At 42.8% G+C, this 18,027-nt stretch overlaps 1 protein-coding gene across 1 annotated transcript in view; it reads left to right on the forward strand.

The window, feature by feature from the left end:
- Positions 1–18,027, forward strand: part of LOC142760448 (ceruloplasmin-like) — an 81,909-nt gene that overhangs the window by 10,294 nt on the left and 53,588 nt on the right. The window contains exons 4-9 of the mRNA XM_075863638.1: positions 2,593–2,805; positions 10,078–10,251; positions 10,734–10,988; positions 12,677–12,848; positions 15,818–15,957; positions 16,665–16,811. Of these exons, the coding sequence (XP_075719753.1) occupies positions 2,593–2,805; positions 10,078–10,251; positions 10,734–10,988; positions 12,677–12,848; positions 15,818–15,957; positions 16,665–16,811 (1,101 nt within the window). The remainder of the gene's footprint in view (positions 1–2,592; positions 2,806–10,077; positions 10,252–10,733; positions 10,989–12,676; positions 12,849–15,817; positions 15,958–16,664; positions 16,812–18,027) is intronic.

Genomic DNA, 18,027 nt, shown 5'->3' on the forward strand with positions numbered 1-18,027 from the left:
CATCTACTAACCTCCGTAAACCTGATGTCTCCATCTCTGTGTGTGGCACTATCATAACTCCTAAGCAGCACCCGCTGTCTCGGGGTTATTTTTGACTTAGATCTTACCTTTACTCCTCACATTCAATCACTTTCACGCTCCTGTCATTTTCACCTCAAAAACATCTCCAGAATCCGCCCTTTTCTTACGGAGGAAACCGCCAAAACTCTCATTGTTGCTCTGATTCACTCTCGTCTTGACTACTGTAACTCATTACTAGTCGGTCTTCCCCTCACCAAACTCTCCCCTCTCCAATCTATCCTCAATGCAGCAGCCAGGCTCATATTTATGACCAACCGCTACACCAACGCCTCTAATCTGTGCCTGTCATTGCACTGGTTGCCCATCCCCTTCAGAATAAAATTCAAGCTTATTACTCTCACCCACTAAGCTCTCCACAGTGCTGCACCTCCTTACATCTCCTCCCTCATCTCTGTCTACAACCCTACTCGGGCTCTATGTTCTGCTAACAACCTTAGATTAAAATCCTCCATAATCCAAACCTCCCACTCCCGTCTCCAAGATTTTTCTCGTGCTGCACCAGTCCTCTGGAATGTGCTACCCCAGACAATCAGATTAATTCCCAATATCCACAGTTTTTAACGTGCCCTGAAAACACATACAGTATATTTAGACAGGCCTATAACATTCCCTAATCTGACTCCTTTCCATGGCCCTCCTTTCAGATTAGTGATCAGAATAAGATTCCCTCACACTCCTTCTCTTCATGTCCGTCATACACGGATACTGGCTGGTGACCGGCTCATGCAGCTTTATGTTACCACTCCATGTGTATAAAAATGGCCGGACTATTGTACAGAACAAACACTGTTACACCTTGTGTCTCAAATTTCCTCATAGATTGTAAGCTCTTTCGAGCAGGGTCCTCACTCCTCAGGTTTGAATTGTAAATTTACTTTGTCACTATGTAATGTCTGATATTGTTTGTTTCATGTTCCCTCTAAATTGTAAAGTGCTGCGTAATATGTTGGCGCTATATAAATAAAGATTATTATTATTATGTGCACGGCCTGTGATTTGCAGGTGGCCCACAGGTGACACCTCGCGGCCGTCCTACCCGAAAATCACGGCCATGCACATGGCTACGGTCGTTTACATCCTCACCATGATGAGGTGAAGTACACAACAGGTGATTGCGGCAGCCACTTGCTGGCAGCAGCAGTGACTGGCTGTCCATATTGTTTTTGCTGTGGCCGCCATAGTCACGTGTTGTGTATGACACATTCTTGTGCTGAGGATGTAAGCAAAGCATGGCCCGGTAAAACCGTCTGGCGGGAGAAAGAGGGGACATGCCCTATCTTCGGGCGTTTATGCCTCTGACCTCCCATTGACATCAATGGGAGGCAGAGAAAGCGTATTTCGCGGCGTTTTATGCCCGCGGTGCTCAATGGCCGTGGATGAAAAACGCCGCGAAAATCGGTGTGCAGGGAGAGGAAAATCTGCCTCAAACTTCCAAACGGAATTTTGAGGCAGAATTTCCGCCTGCAAAAAACTCAGTGTGAACCCAGCCTAAATGACACATGGTGGGAGGCACTTTTATGCACACATTTGGCATTTGTGTCCAGGAGCTTCAAGTTATGCATCTGTGAGATATAGTTGTTTGTCAGCAATCCTGCAAGATGAAAATATTAGCTATTTGTGCACCGCAAAAAATGACATTTGAATAGTTGACCTTCAATGCCATTGTTAATGCTGACAATTCTTTACAGTGGAAAATTATATTGAGGTTTGCATTTAACTCAGATTCAGCCACAGAGACAAGAGTTTGGTGTAAGGTAGATGAATATTCTTCAGATGCTGATTGTCGTTTTAGAGATTAGATTCACCTGAGAAAAGGAGAGAGATATTTTATTCATTTTCTGGTCACAGAGCTGACTTCATGGTCCGTGCTTTTTAAAACAAATATTCTAGAAGAGAAGATAAGTTCTATTTAATATTGCACTGTTATTATTGGTGTCTATGTGTTTTTTTCTACAACTGACAAAACAAATGGAGAAAAATACAGAAAGGCATATTTGGGTTAGGGCCCACATCAGCGTTGTCTTTCCGTTGAGGGGTTCCGTCTGAGATTTCCGTTGGGGGAACCCCTCAACAGAAAGGCAAATTGAAACCATAGCTTCCGTTCGCATAACCATTGATCTCAACTGCGGTATTGATTCCGTCAAAAAAACTGAACCCTTTCACAATAGTGATAAGCGGAAACTATTAGCAAAGTATCCGTCACCATTGAGATCAATGGTTCCCTGACCGAAAGCTCAGACGGAGCTGCTCAACGGAAAGACACTTTGATGTGAAAAGGCCCTAATGTTGCTCCGCTGAAAATGCTCAGTGTTCAGAGCATCACCTGATATTTTAGGACTACTTTAGGGAAACAGAATCATTGAGAACGCATAATGCAGCCTGTATTCTGCAAATATTACTAAATCGACTACACAATTCGGTCTGTTTTCTCAACGTGATATAAAATAAATTCAATTTACTACATGAAAATTACATTTATGTTCATTATAAGCAATGAAATCTTAATTGCAGGAGCCTTATATCCAGACAATACTTCAGGGGCACAAAAGAAAGATGATTCTGTGCTGCCTGGTAAATCGAATACTTACCTGTGGGATGCTGTCATAGATCAGGGTCCATCTGTAATGGACGATAACTGTGTGACTAGGATTTATCACTCACATGTGGAAACAATAAGAGATGTTTACTCCGGACTTGTTGGACCCTTAATTATCTGCAAGAAAGGTATGACTCTATATTTTGTTACATCATTCAATTTTGTTTTTTTCATGGACCATCAATGAGAGTTATATATTTAAAGTACAACTCTGGACAAATTTTAATAGTTAGTCAAATGGAGATACTAGAATCTTTTAACATACCAGGGCTATCTTTCCCTCTGGTCCTTCAAATGCAAGTTTTCAAGGTGCCCTATACACTGTATGTGGCTCTGTCACCACATTATAAGTGCACATAATCTGATAGGTGCTGTAATGTAGATTACAGCAGTGGTTTTTATTTAGAAAAACGATCTATTTTCCCCAAGTCATTCAATTTTGTTTTTTTCATGAACCATCAATGAGAGTTATATATTTAAAGTACAACTCTGGACACATTTTAATAAGTAATAATTTAATAATTATAAGTGCACTATCTTCTACATAATCTGATAGGTGCTGTAATGTAGATTACAGCAGTGGTTTCTATTTAGAAAAACTATCTATTTTCCCCAAGTCATTCAATTTTGTTTTTTTCATGAACCATCAATGAGAGTTATATATTTAAAGTACAACTCTGGACAATAGTTAGCTTTATGCTAATGACTTTCTTAATAGACAACTGGGCGTGTCTTTACTTTTGACCAAGTGGGCATTGTGGAGAGAAGTGTATGACGCTGACCAATCAGTGTCATACACTTATCACCATTCATTTACTCTGCATCTAGAAAGATTACTATGTGCAGTCACATACACACACATTAACGTTACTGACGTGTCTTGACAGTGAATAGACATCACTTCCAGCCAGGACGGGGTGTCTATACACAATCCCGACACTTCGCTAATGTTTGTGTGGGACTTACAGCACAGCAAGCGTGATCTCGCTGTAAGCTGTCATTTACAACGTGTTCTTGCGAGATTACGCTTGCCTTGCTGTAAGGCCCACACGTTGCCGAAGTGTCGGGATTGTGAATCGACATCCCATTCTGGATTGAAGTGATGTCTATTCACTGTCAAGAAACTTCAGTAATGTTAATGTGTGTGTATGTGATTGCACATAGTGATCTTTCTAGATCATGATGTGCACAGTAAATTAATGGAGAGAAGTGTATGACGCTGATTAGTCAGCGTCATACACTTTTCTCCACAATGCCCACTTGGTCAAAAGTAAAAACACGCCCAGTTGTCTATTAAGAAAGTCATTAGCATAAAGCTAAAATAGGTCATAACTTGATGAAAATAGATAGTTTTTCTAAATAAAAAATACTGCTGTAATCTACATTACAGCGCCGATCCCATTATGTAGAAGATAGGCCACTTATAATGTGGTGACAGAGCCTCTTTAACACCACAGGAAAGATCAAATTGGTTGCATGTTACTGGACCGTAACCCCAACAGAATGTAGGCGCAGACGTAATGGAGGGACAAGTTGGTTTGTGAAGGGTATTGACATAGTGATTAAAATAGTAATGGGTTTAAAAGGTTAAGCAATATAAGGGGTTGGATACTAAGAAAGGGGAGCAGTTATGGTCATATAAGCCCTGCTGGGATAAAGACAATCCCTCTTCCCTGCCGGACAGTGCAAGAAGAACGTTTTAGTGCAGGGTAGTGCAGGTTAGTAAAGCGATACTTAGATTCCTCAGATTCCTTGCTAGCCAGGGTCCGTGATCTGGCTCTCCTGCATGGTCCCGGCTGGTTGAAACAGCATCTTGGTGGAGCTTTGACTCCTTTTCCCTCCGCTGGTCCAGAGGAACATGGGGGCCACGGGCATCTTCCCTACGCCTTTTCTTAACTGGAACAACTGGAAGTGGAGGCTACCCCCAATGCTAATGTGCCGGGTGCAAGGGGAGCTCGGCGGCCAGAGTTGGCGAGTGAACGTGTGGCCCGCAGGGATCAGCGGGCGGGCTCCTCTAGAGGACTATCGCTCCCGCCTGCAGGACCAGAGAGGGCAGCATCTGAAACCGGTGGTACCCTGTCTGAACTACTGGCTGACGCCGCGGCCCACTCTGCAAGGGGGGGGTCGGTGACCATCTTGCCAACCCATGCGGGAGGACAATGACCATAGCTGTGAGCTAGGGGAGTCCGGGTGCACACAGCGATGGCGTGGACGTGAGTCCTGGAAGAGTGGACAGCCTCTCCCCCTTTATGCCACCCCTGAGGTGGTGCCACGTCTGGCGGGCTAGTGTTGGCTAGGCCTGGTCCCTCGTCGTCCAGAAGATCTGCCAGCAGCGGGTCGTAGGTGGTCATGGCTGTCCATCCCCCTGGATCACCGAGGATGGATGTGATGTCATCCAGAACCTTAGGAATGGCCACTGGAACTTCTCTTCAGTGATGGCCGGGTGAGTCTACCAGCTTTTCTGTGTGGCTGGGGTGGAGGGTGGGAGTATATTTTCTATGGGTAACGTGCATCTGTTTTTTAAGGGGATGCAGGATTTTTTTAGTAAAGGTGGGGCAGGGCCTGAACAGTCCCCAGCGATGGTGTGGGGTTCATCTGGTTATGTGGGTGGCGGTCAGCCCCCCGCAGTGACAGTGGGAACTAGTGCAGAGGTATCTGGGGCGGTTGTAGTGGGGATTGATAAGTTGGCAGAGACGGGGAACGGGGCCTCGAAAAAGGTGGTAGATGTTTGGCGGATGCTGCTAAAGGAGAGATGTACGTATGCTTTGTGGACCCGCTAGGGGCACATTTGTAAATTAAAATTAGAGAGAAGATATGAAAGGATGAGTATGTAGAAATCTTTGCGTTATTATCATTGGAGAAGTTTAATCTTGACCGAGTTAACCCGGACAAGAGTAAGAAAGAGGAGGAAGAGCGTCGGCTATATAGGTTGATTCCTCCCACATTTTCTAATTGGTTATAGGCCTCCACAATCTTAGCGAGTGTGGTGGGGGAAAAGCACCGGAAAATTGCTCAGCGCTTTTTTGTTACATGGATTCAGTGAGAGAAGCTTACAGGGTGTATAGCGGGAATTTGTGGTTGCGGTACGACGAACAAATTTAGTCAATGGAAGACAGTGCGACCTTTCTTGCATTGGAATCATAAAGACATCAGTCTTTGGATGTGCCTCATGTCAGCGCCAAAAGCGCGGCTTCAGCCCTTTCGTGATGCAGCTAGCAGTCAAGGGTCAGCGACAGGTCGGTTGGCTGCATCCGGTAAATTATGTTGCTTGCAATTCAACGAGGGCCATTGTAAATTCGGCATTGATTGCAGATACAAGCATGAGTGCTCTGGATATGGGGGGAGGGGCACACCGTTTATCCATAAGCCTAGGGCAAGTCCGGTGATGCAGAACAGAAGAGGGGCGACACCGGTGAGGGAGAAATAGATGCGCCAGTTTCTAGAGGCTTATAAAAATAAGCAGATAGTGGAGTTATTGGCAAAGGGTTTCCTGGAGGGTTTCAACATTCCATGTGTTTCCCTTTGGCCGGCGGGTGTGGCACGCAACTTATCTTTAGCCTTGGCCAGGTCTGAAATCGTGACAGAGAAATTGATGAAAGAAGTGGTGCTGGGCCACATGGCTGGTCTGTTTGTTTCCCCTCCTGTTGATGGGTTTCATATCTTCCCTTTGGGCCTAGGTGCAAAGAAGGAATTTAATAAATTTTCTTTTATTCACCACTAGTCTTATCCTGATGGCTCGTCGGTTAATGATGTTATTGATCCTGAGTTCTGCACAGTTAGTTATACTTCTTTTGATGCGACTGTGGAATGGGTTCGGAAAGTATGGGAAGTGGGCGTTTTTGGTGAAAACTGACATAGAGGCCATGTTTCGCTTATTGCTGGTGAACCCGGATAGTTATTGTCTTTTAGGTTGTTGTTGGCAGGGACGTTATTTTGTTGATTGCAACCTCCCGCTGGGTTGCTCGATTTCGTTGACCTATTTCGAGATGTTCAGCACATTTTTGGAATGGGTGGTGCGGCAGGAGGCTCAGGTAGCATCAGTGTTGCATAACCTTGGTAACTTCTTATTTGTTGGTCCGCTGGATACGTACGTGTGTGCTGTGTTGCTGCATACAATGGAGCGGGTGGCGAGCAGCTTTGGCATTCCCCTGGCACCTCTCGTCAAATTTCTCGGGATCATTATTTATTTGGACAAGATGGAAGGTCAGTTGCCTGATGATAGGTTGGAGAAATTGAAGGATTTAGTGTCGCGAGTGTTGAGATTGAAAAGGATACAATTGCCTGAGTTGCAGTCATTATAGGGTCGGCTGAATTTCGCTCATCAGATAATGCCCATGGGGCAGGTAGTTTGCCGGCAGCTGGCCAGAGCCACCGCGGGGATTTGCTGTCCTCTTCACTTTGTTCGATTGCCTGGTGAATTGAAAGCAGATTTGTTAGTGTGACAGAAGTTTTTGAACTGTTTCAACGGGCGGGCGGTTCTCATGGATAAGTCTGTTTCCAGTGTGGATTTGTTCACGGATTTGTCAGGGGAGTGTGGATTTGGTGCGTAAGTCAGTGGTGCGCGGGGGTGTGGCCGGCAGCGTGACGGGTGGCTGGTTTGTTTCGGAATTTGGCTTTGCTTGAACTTTTCCCCATAGTCGCGGCTGTGGAAATTTGGGGAGATTACTTACGGGACAGGAGGGTGCGTTTTTTATATGACTATCTGGGTGTGGTTCGAACCATGAATGCCCAAACAGATAATTCCCCTCCGGTGGTGCAATTGTCGCAGTACCTGGTTTTGCCAGGTTTGGTTTTGAATTCGCATTTTGTCGCTGTACATGTATCGGGGGTCCTAAACTCGGTAGCTGATTCTCTTTCTCGTCAACAGTTGGACAGATTTTGTCTACTGGCGCTAAGTGCAGAGAAACAAGGGATTCTTTGGACGTTGGTGTAGGCTTGGCAATGTCGTTAGTACAAAGGTCCGTGAGCGGGGCCAGATAGACAGTTTCCAGCAAATTTTGGCAGGTATGAGAGGAGTTGTTGCGGTGTTCTCAGGTGAGGAATGAGGTAGGCGATAGGGAGGCGTGCCTCCTGTATTTTATCGGAAGGGCTTATAGTGATGGGGTATCCTTGTCAGGTATGGGTCGCCAGCTGGCAGATATTGCTTTCTGGCTAAAAATTAGGGGTGAGGCCAATGTGACAAAGACGTTTTTGGTGAGACAGGTCATGAAAGGTTTTTTAAGGGGTTAGGTGAATAGGAACTCTAGGAAGCCAGTCTCTTTTAGGTTCCTGGAGTCGCTCGGCAACCATTTGGTGGGTGTATCTACTTCCCCGTTTCAAGTGAAGTTGTTTAGTTTGGCTTTTTCTTTAGCGTGTTTTGGCGCATTCCAGATCTCTGAATTGGTGGTGTCGAGTAAACGGGCTGTTGGGGGGGTTGTTGTTTGCAGCTGTCTCTCTGTGGAGTTCCACGTTGGCGTGTCTGTTACATAGGTGAAAGACGGACCAGTCATGGACAAGGTTTTCTGGTGCGTTACCGGGGTCTCGGGTGTGCCCAGTTCGTTGTTTTCAGGAATACATGACGGTCCGGCCCGAGGGGCCGGAGACGCTGTTAGTACATGCAGATTGTTTATCTCTTTTGAAATTTCAATCTGTGCAAGTGTTACTGTATCATGTTATCTGGCCGTGTGGAAACTGAGTACAGTTCGCATTCCCTTCGCATCGGTGCAGCCACGGAGACGGCCATGTGGGGATTGTCAGTTGTTTGAGTTGATTTGTGATGACTTATGTTCTTCCTGTGTTTGTTTTGTTTTAGTTGTTGGAGCCTGTCTGGCGTGGATTGTAAGGCACTTGTACGTGTACTGGGCGGTGTGAGGGCGGATGTGCGCTCGTCCGGTTGACAGTTGTGCTTCGACCAGTCCGACATTCAGGTCAGAAGGTTGGGTTTGCAGGGCATGCTCTGGTGCAAGCTCTTGCCAGAGCTTTCGTTTTTTGTGGGAATAGACAGGGCACCAGCTGTTTTGATCATGCATCTTGGTGAAAACTATTTGGGCGTGAGGTCGTCCAGGGATTTAATGAGAGATGTTAAACTTCATCTCTTTCGCTTGTGGGCTTCTTTCCCCGGTGTGGTAATTGTATGGTCTGACATCGTTGCTCGCCGGGTTTGGCGCCAGGCTCATTCGGTTCACAGTCTGAATCGTGCCAGAGTGAAAGTTAATAAGGTAGTGGGAAAATTCATGGCGTGCAACGGCGGTATGGTTGTGCGTCATAGGGATTTGGAAGGGTCTGACTGAGGTTTCCTTTGCTCTGATGGCGTGAATCTTAACGATATGGGCTTGGATATGTGGACTTTAGGCATTTAAGAGGGCCTCGAAAAAGCCCTGCAGCTGTTGAGGGACGCTCATGTGTAAGGGGTCACACATGATCGTCGTCGCGGTAGTAGGAGGGGTCTTTGAAGGCACGTAATGGGAAGGAGAACAACAAAAAAGAAAAAAGGTTGTTGGTCTAAGAACTCGGGGCACTTAACCCTTGGTGGTATTTTAGGATCTGGGTGTGGTTACCCAGCTTGAATTATACATTCCTGATGGGCAGGGTCCCCAGGAAGGGTAAGATCTTGGAGATGTTTGGTGCCCTTGGGTCAGGTGCAGCACCGCTTAGGGCAAAGTTCCAGACCTGACAGGAAAAGGATGGATTGGAGAGATATATTTGTTAAAGTGCCTTCAAGGATCTTTTAACAGGGCAATATTTGAAGATTAGTACCGGGTGTTATTTATAAAAAAAAAATGTTTTTGTATAATTGTTGATAAAGTTTATGACATTTTGATATGATAGTTTTCCAAAGAAACGTGTATTTTAATAAATAACTGCTGTGGCCTTTACACCATTTTCAAGTTGTGGTCTATTACTTGAGGGATTGGTGGGAGGTACTTACACAGCACACGTCAAGCATACCTTAGTCATGCACAGGAGAAACTGCCAAAATGACTACCCCCTTCTCTGCCATCACTCAGTGCTCTGCAGCTATTGGCTGAAACTGCACCTCACAGACTATTATTACCAGTAATATTTGCAGAGTGCAAGTCTGTGGGGTGCAGCTTCAACCAATAGCTGCAGAGCAGAAAGTGATGTCAGAGAAAGGGAATGTCATTTTGGCAACTTCTGTACTGCTGAGTAACATGCATCCATTTTGCTATTATTTTTTTTTTGGTGGTTTTAAGTGTACAGAGCACCTTGGAAACTTACATTTAGGCACATTTGAACAAATCCATAGACCCTCATAGCAGATGCCAAAAGAGTGTCCTTTTCTTATCAGCTGGGCAGGTATACTGTATGTTGTTACACCCTAACTTCTTGAACAATGAAGCTAACAGTAAATAAAATGGGGCAGTAGAATGCTAGATAAGTATTACTGTCCTTTCCTACAGGTGTCCTGGATAAAAAGGAGAAGAAGAAACAACAACAGAAGGAATTCACCCTGATGTTTTCTGTGGTGGATGAGAACTTGAGTTGGTATCTAGATGAAAATATCAATACTTATTGCACTGATCCTGGCTCTGTTAATAAAGATGAGGATTTTGAAGAAAGCAATACAATGCATTGTGAGTTTAATACTATTGTTAAAGGATGGATATTTAGATGCATGGGTATATGGATAGATACAGTATATGGATGCAAAGATGGTGGGTGGATGGATGGATATATGGATGATGGATGGGTATATGGATATATGAATGCATCAGTAAATGGATGGATATGTGGATGGAATCTGTATATGGATGGTTGGGTATATATGAATGGATTGATATATGAATAGGTGGATATAGGAATGGTGGGTTGGTAAATAGATGGATTTATATATGCTTGGATGGGTATATGGTTGGAAATATAGATTGATGGGTGTATGGATGGATGGAGATATGGATGGGAATACTAACACAATTTGCATGGTAAATTTTTTGGAATAAATGGAGATGAATGAGACTAAATTAATGGAGATGAATGAGACTAACTTAATATTTAAAAAGGTTGAAAAATATACCCTACTTGGCATACGAATGCAAAGTTTCTCTCTGTGTTACAGCTATCAATGGATACATGTATGGAAACCTCCCCGGCCTCTCCATGTGTGATAACTCACAGGTCACGTGGTATATGTTTGGTATAGGGAATGAAGTAGATATTCATTCAGTGTACTTCCATGGTCAGGTGTTAACACATCAGCATTATCGTGAGGATACGCTTAATCTCTTCTCGGCTTCAATGATCCAAAGCACAATGTCACCTGAGAACCCTGGGAAATGGCTCCTCAGCTGTCAAGTTAATGACCATTTGGAAGGTAAATAATTTTAGATGCAAGTTATAAAATATCTCTTTAACCCCTTTAGGACAGCCTATTTTGGGTCCTTAGGACTAAGAATCTTTTTTTTGTTTTTTCCTCATTGCATTCTGAGAGCCATAACTTTTTTTTTTTCATTAATGTAATTGTACGTGGCCTTGTTTTTTGCAGGACAAGTCATGTTTTTCAATTGATCCATTTTGGGGTACATATAGATGGTTGATTAACTTTTATTAGCTTTTATTGGGTAATGGAAAAAACAAATGTAGCCGTTTTTTTGCCTTTTAAATTTACGCCTTTCATGCAGCATAAATAAAATGTTACGTTTATTATATGGGTGGGCACAAATACGGCTATACCAAATATGCAAAAAAAAATTGTGATTTTTAACATTTTTGCACAATAATAGCAAAGTTCATGGAAAAAACATTTTTCATGTCGCCGCATTCCTATAGTCATAAGTGTTTTATTTTCCCGTCAATGTAGCCGTATGTAGGCTTGTTTTTTGCTTAACAAGTTAAATTTTTTAAAATAACTATTTTGGGGTAGATAAAAATTATTGTTTAACTGTTATAAAAAAAATTAGGGGGGGGGGAAGCAATGTTACCATCATTTTTTCTGGGTTTGTTATTAATAACGTGTTATCTTTTCTATATGGGTCTTTAGTATACCAAAGCATTATTACCTGTCGGTGTAAAACTGACAGCCAATCTATTAGACTGTGTCTTTGGCACAGCTACTGTGCCCGCACCATCACCCCAATGTAACTGTACGTCGAGGTGCAGGAAGTTAGTTCTGACTATGACATACAGTGCATAGGGTTCAATAAGGCTCTGTTTCCATTTGTTCTATGGCTAACAGCGCTCGATGGATCCCCTTGACTTAAAATTAGGGTCTGCTATCTTGATGGCAAGAATAACGCTGCATGCTGCACTATTCTTGCATGTCAAAAGTAACAGAAACCTTAATAGAATGCTGAACTCTGTTGTGAACTTAGCCTAACTCCAACAAGTTTAACTAGAGCTAAGAATAATCTCCCACTCCTGTCTAAGTCATAATTACAAGAGACAATGAAGCTGAGATCTAGGGTGCTTTTCTGGTTCTTCATGGTTCTTACACTGTTCCAGTGTCTAACATGGAGGAACACTGTCCATTGGTGAATTTCCTATTTCACCTGACAAAATGATGGCTTTGGGGGTTATACATATTCACTTTTGATAAATCCACTCCATAGAGCCTCTATTTTTTATGGAAAGGAAGTCACCAATGACCACATTGTTGACTGCATGTTAGTTCTTCAGTAGGAATTGAAGAAGTAAGGAGTAGGAACGTATGTTTAGCATCAGTCACCTGAATTTACAGGTTACTCTAGAGTAGGGCTCCATGTGGTCCTGTCACCTAATTTACAGATCATGACTATATTTTATGGTGTTTCCCATATATCACTGGTTGAGGAGAAGTGGCGCAAGTTCAGTTTTATATATATATATATATATATATATATATATATAGCACACAAGAAAATGGCAACAGCACACTGCGAACACCAATGTTACCTAAACTGCTAAATATAAATAAATATGCATTACTGCTAAATCTACTTACAATAGGGAGGTTCTTAGTGCACATTTTGATAAAATTGTGTCTGCCCACCTGCCACGACAATATATATATATATTTTTCCACAGGTGGCATGTACGCGATTTTTGAAGTAGGAAACTGTACAGGACAAAACAAGAAATCTTGTATCAACGGGTCAAAAACAAGGCAGTATTATATTGCTGCTGAGGAGATCATTTGGAATTATGCTCCAACATCAACAAACCAGTTCACAGGACAACAATTGGATGATCCTGGGAGGTATGTATTCCTAGCCACAAGATGCAGCTTCATGTCTTGGTCAGACAGAAAGCATTATTGGGGCCCATACCAGTTCCTTATCAGAATGTCAAAAAAATTTTTGGTTTGTAATGGAAACTTTTCAGAATAACATAAGAAGTCAATGAGGATAGGCTTCTCTACAGTTACTTCTCAGTTTTCCTTTTACATATTGGGGCACCGAAATGTGGTGCATTTCTGACATATAATGTTTCATCTGGTTCTAGACTTATTTATAAAGCAAATGGGCCATAAAGAATAGATCTTTGTGCCTCATTAGACATTTTTATAACGTGTCTCGAAAAGGGTGTGTGGTTTACTGAAAAAGGGGATATGGCTTTAAATGCACCAAAATTGGCACAAAATTGTGCCAAAATATAAGCCAAATCACAGGTGTAAAAGGGAATAGAAAAGTGTCTAACATATCTAGCAAGATTTGACAAATTTATAATACACAATGCACCACTGTGATAAACTTGGCGTATCATCTGACTGCCTGGTCCTTAGACCCTTTTTAATAGCCCAATGATTGGGCAAAGGAGCGTTCATATGATAGCTCGTTCCCAATCATTGCCCTGCGTAATGCTTGTCTATTGGCTGATCTGCTCGGTAATGCAGCAATAAATATTATCATCATCAGCAGCACATCTCCTTGTGTAAACAGGGAGATGTGCTGCCGACATGATGAAAATGTATGGGGACGTACAATCATAGCAACAAGCACTCGTCCCCATACTGTACATAACCAAGCATTGCTCCATGTGAAAGGTGCCTCGTTGATCGGCACTCGTTTTCACAGCCCTTATCCGACCGTGTAATAGGACCTTACGTTTACTCGGTCTAAATCTATGCCCAATTATCTTAAATTCCATATCATCTTTTTTCCAGTACTTATAATTGAACATTGCACTTGGTTTTTATTGTAAAGGTAGAGAGATACTTTATGCAAAGGGTTGTCCACATTAAACATATTAATGTGCGAGAGGTTAACTGGCTAGAGAACTTATTGTTAGATCCCCAGCTACCTAGGGGTTTGCTCTCCACGATCTATAGTCAACTACTTACTAAGACGAATTTGACTACACTTTCCTTTATAGCAGTATGGGAGAGGGAACATCCAGTTCACGCCCACAGAGATTTCCCAAATCCTATCTAACTCGCATGGTTTCTCGAGATGTATTAGAACTCAGGAGAATTCTTATAAAATTTTGACAAGATGGTATAAAACCCCATGCCAACTTAAAATAATGGGTTACACCCAAGACGATAACTGCTGGAGATGCAACGCTGCACAGGGCTCGATTTCTCATATATGGTTCAATTGTACATTAATTAAACCGTTTGGAATGAGGTGCAGCATCATATCAATCAGATATGTTCCACCTCTATTTCTCTATCCACCGAGCTGAATTTGCTCTGGCTCCCTTCACTGGAATTACATCTTTCAAAACACAACCTTCCCACAGTTCTGATAACTGCTGCTAAAATCCTCATCCCCCTGAAATGGAGATCATCAAGCTATATACTTTTTGCTACCTGACCGGATTACTAGCCTGAAGTTAGACCGCTAGTCCACAGATAGACCTGTCCTCATGTCGACGTGATTCTACATATTTTACTTGTCTTCCCACCCTGTTTGTCACATATTTTGCTCTTACATTTTTGGCAATAATAAGTCTTAAATATGGATTGTACATATTACACTGTATTCAGTCACTCCAATTGTTATGTTACTCTTTTGTTTATTATACATGTATGTCACGATCTGTGAGTATGTGGACCCACTGGGGCGTACCGCCTTAGCGGTACAGCAGCTGGCCAACACAGAGTACCAAGAAAAGTCTATAGTTCAAGCAAGGGTACCTGTGGTGGTTCAGACAGTAGCGATGACTAGGCTCAGATGGGACCTTGGCAGCAGACACCAGGCGTGGTGTAACACAGCAGACAGATCGGTGGTTCAACACGACTTCATGACTTTAAGGCACAGGAACAAGGTAGCACAGGATACAGGTAGCAGGTACAGGAACACTGGGAACTGGAAGACACTAAGGGACCATTTGCAAAGACTAACACGGGTAACACAAACAACGCTCAGGCAATGAAGGAAGGGGCCCTTTTTATAGTCCAGGGCGATCATGGGAGCAATAAGTCAATCTAAAACATGTAATTGCCCATTAAGGCCGGGAATGAGCTCGAGCACGCACCCTAGTGGTCACTGCAGGACAGGACAGTCACATGTGCTGGTATCTCTGGGAAGGAAGACATCTGTAGGATGATCGGAGTCTGCGGTCTGCGACCGCGGACGTTACAATGTATAACTATAGCAAATATTGGCCTACGTGCCTATGATATCCTTATGCATGTTCACATTTCTATGTTTCATTAAACATAAATTTGATTAAAAAAAACATATTAATGTGCCATAAAATACAAACTGAAGTCCTGATATCCCTTGATTCTCGGGATTAATAAGTGATAAGGTAAAAACTTAAGACAAAATGTAAGAAAAATTTGAGTAAAGGGTTTTCCCAAAACAACCTTGGTGGCGTATTGATTAGTGATGCAATATTACGATAAAGCTAAAGGGGACGTTCAACTTACAGAGCGGTTATTCTTTATGTATTCATTAGATGTATTTGTCAAAAAAAGTATATAGTTGGCATCAAACTGAAGAATCTGTTATTCTTTTTTTTATATATATACATCAGCATCTGCTATTAATTTCATTTGTACAGTTACAAAAAAGTAGACTTTAATGGATCATTTTTTTGCGACTCTAAAAAAATTATCAGCCTATGATTTTCAACATCCAAACAGCAAACATTTGCCAAAAGTTTACATTTTTGACATGGGAATGCTGCCTAAAACATTTGTATACCTTTCTTAGTTTGATATTTGTGGTAGGTCATAAACATGGTGTGAACAGAGCCTTACATTTGCTGTTTTTATAGTGAATCAGCAACATTTTTTGAACAAAATGAAAAGAAGATTGGAGGATCTTATCGGAAAGCAGTTTATGTTGAATACACAGATGCAACTTTTACCACAAAGAAAGAAAGATCCAAGGAGGAAGAACATCTTGGACTTCTGGGTAATACTTTACATCCTGTACGACTTGCCCAAGCTCTTCCATACTGATTGACCTTCATCATTTATAGACAACATTTTATGCAGAGTATAGAAAAGTAATTTACTGCTATAGAAACAAGATCAGTGCACCAGGGGTAAAGTTCTGTTTATACTACCATAACTTTATGGAAATTTCTGTGTGAAATAGTTTTTCATTTTTGTATCAGTTTACAATCTGTTGAACATTGATTCTAATGTAAACCTTTGATGTCTTTTTTTATTATTATTTAATGTATGTATTTTGGCATATTAAACATATTAGAGATGCAGCTTCTATGGATCCACTTTACATAAAAGCTGCATTTGGCCGCTTTAAGCCGAACTTGTCAGTCAGCTGTACTGACGGCTCACCTGAGGGCAGCTCCTTTGTGCCTCTGATACACAATCTAACCCTAATACTGGTCACATCTAAGTCAACAAAAGTCAAGATTTTAGGATTTTTGCAACCATCGTGTCGCGGCAAACTGCGTGTCGCAACTCTGCCACATTTACTTTTGCATTACCTGTGATGCAGACAGGGCGACACTGCGATCTTTGGCCGTGCAATCTTACGCCCAAATTCACTGTGTAGCCCTGGCCCTACCCTACTCACAGTGAGTTATAAGCTACCAGTCTGCCTGTCCTGAAACAATATTTTCAATTCTTGCCTCAATATGTCTCTTTTACTAGGTCCAATAATTACAGCACAGATTGGAGATACTATTAAAATTATTTTCAAGAACAATGCAAGACACCCATACAGCATCCAGGCTCATGGAGTGAGCTACAAGAAAGCTATGGAAGGTTCTGTCTACAATACAGGCAACGTCTTTAAAGGTTAGTGTATTCTATTTTTTCTTAAAGTTTTATAAAATAAGAGCATAATACGTAACTAGAAGCTAATCATCTCAAAGACAACGTATCATGTATTTTAGTTTCATTAATTAGATGTAAAAGATAAATGATGTGTTTAATTTCATAGCTATTTTATATATATAATATATATTTTTTAAACTTCCATGAAAGCAGCCATATTGGAAGTACAACCATCTTTCCTGTATTAACTGTATAGACATTACAGAAGGGTGTGGAGTCAATAGGCAGAGAAATGTGATAGACTATTACAATCTCAAGGAAGTGATGGAGTACAGCCCCTTCCCCAGAGACCAGGGAGTGGCAGGTCATATGGGACGTTCTATCCCATGTGACTGCTGCAGCAGTCACATTGGATGCAGCATCATCATAGGAGGGTGTATGTCGCTATGGCAAGGGCAGGGAGATTTAAAGGGATGCCTGGACACAGACCGATTTTTCATACTGATATTTCATATCCATATTCCATAGGATAGGTCATGAGTGCATGATCAGTGGGGGTCCAACACCCCAACCCCGCACCGATCAGCTGCCTCCGGGCATCGGATGTCTGTGCCGGAAGCAGATGGCTCTGGTCATAGTATAGTGGCGGAGATGCAGTACTGCAGCTCTGCTCCTATACAAATGAATAGGAGTAGAGTTGCAGTTCTGCAGTACGGCCGCTATGCAGCGTACAGAGCCATCTGCTTCTGACACCGGCCACCAGGGCCGCCATCAGGGGGGTATTAGGGGTACTGATGTGAGGGGCCCGGCCAAACCTAATTGAAAGGGGGGCCCGGCCACTGCCGCGACTTGCCTTTGGTAGAAAAAAACAGGCCCCTGCAAAGGGGCCCGTTTTTTCACCAAAAGAATGTCGTGAGCTGCGGGCCCCCGCCCTCTCATGGGGGCCGTCAAACACCGCCGACCGATCGCGCGCAACCACAAACTCCCGCCCCGGTAGCCGCAGGGAATTCTGCCAGCAAAACTGCACCAAATAGTGGCTCAGGGTTCGTGAGGCATGTCCGCTGCGGGAATCCTGCAGACGTAGCCCCGCCTCCTGGGATGACACTGTAGACCATGTGACCGCTGCAGCAGTCACATGGGATGAAACGTCATGATGGGAGGCCGGGCTGCGCTAAGAGTAGAGAATCGCGTCACCAGGACTACGGCCGGGGCAAGTCTAAACTTTTTTATAAATTTA

This window comes from Rhinoderma darwinii, chromosome 4 (assembly GCF_050947455.1).
Source record: "Rhinoderma darwinii isolate aRhiDar2 chromosome 4, aRhiDar2.hap1, whole genome shotgun sequence".
Lineage (NCBI taxonomy): Eukaryota > Metazoa > Chordata > Amphibia > Anura > Rhinodermatidae > Rhinoderma > Rhinoderma darwinii.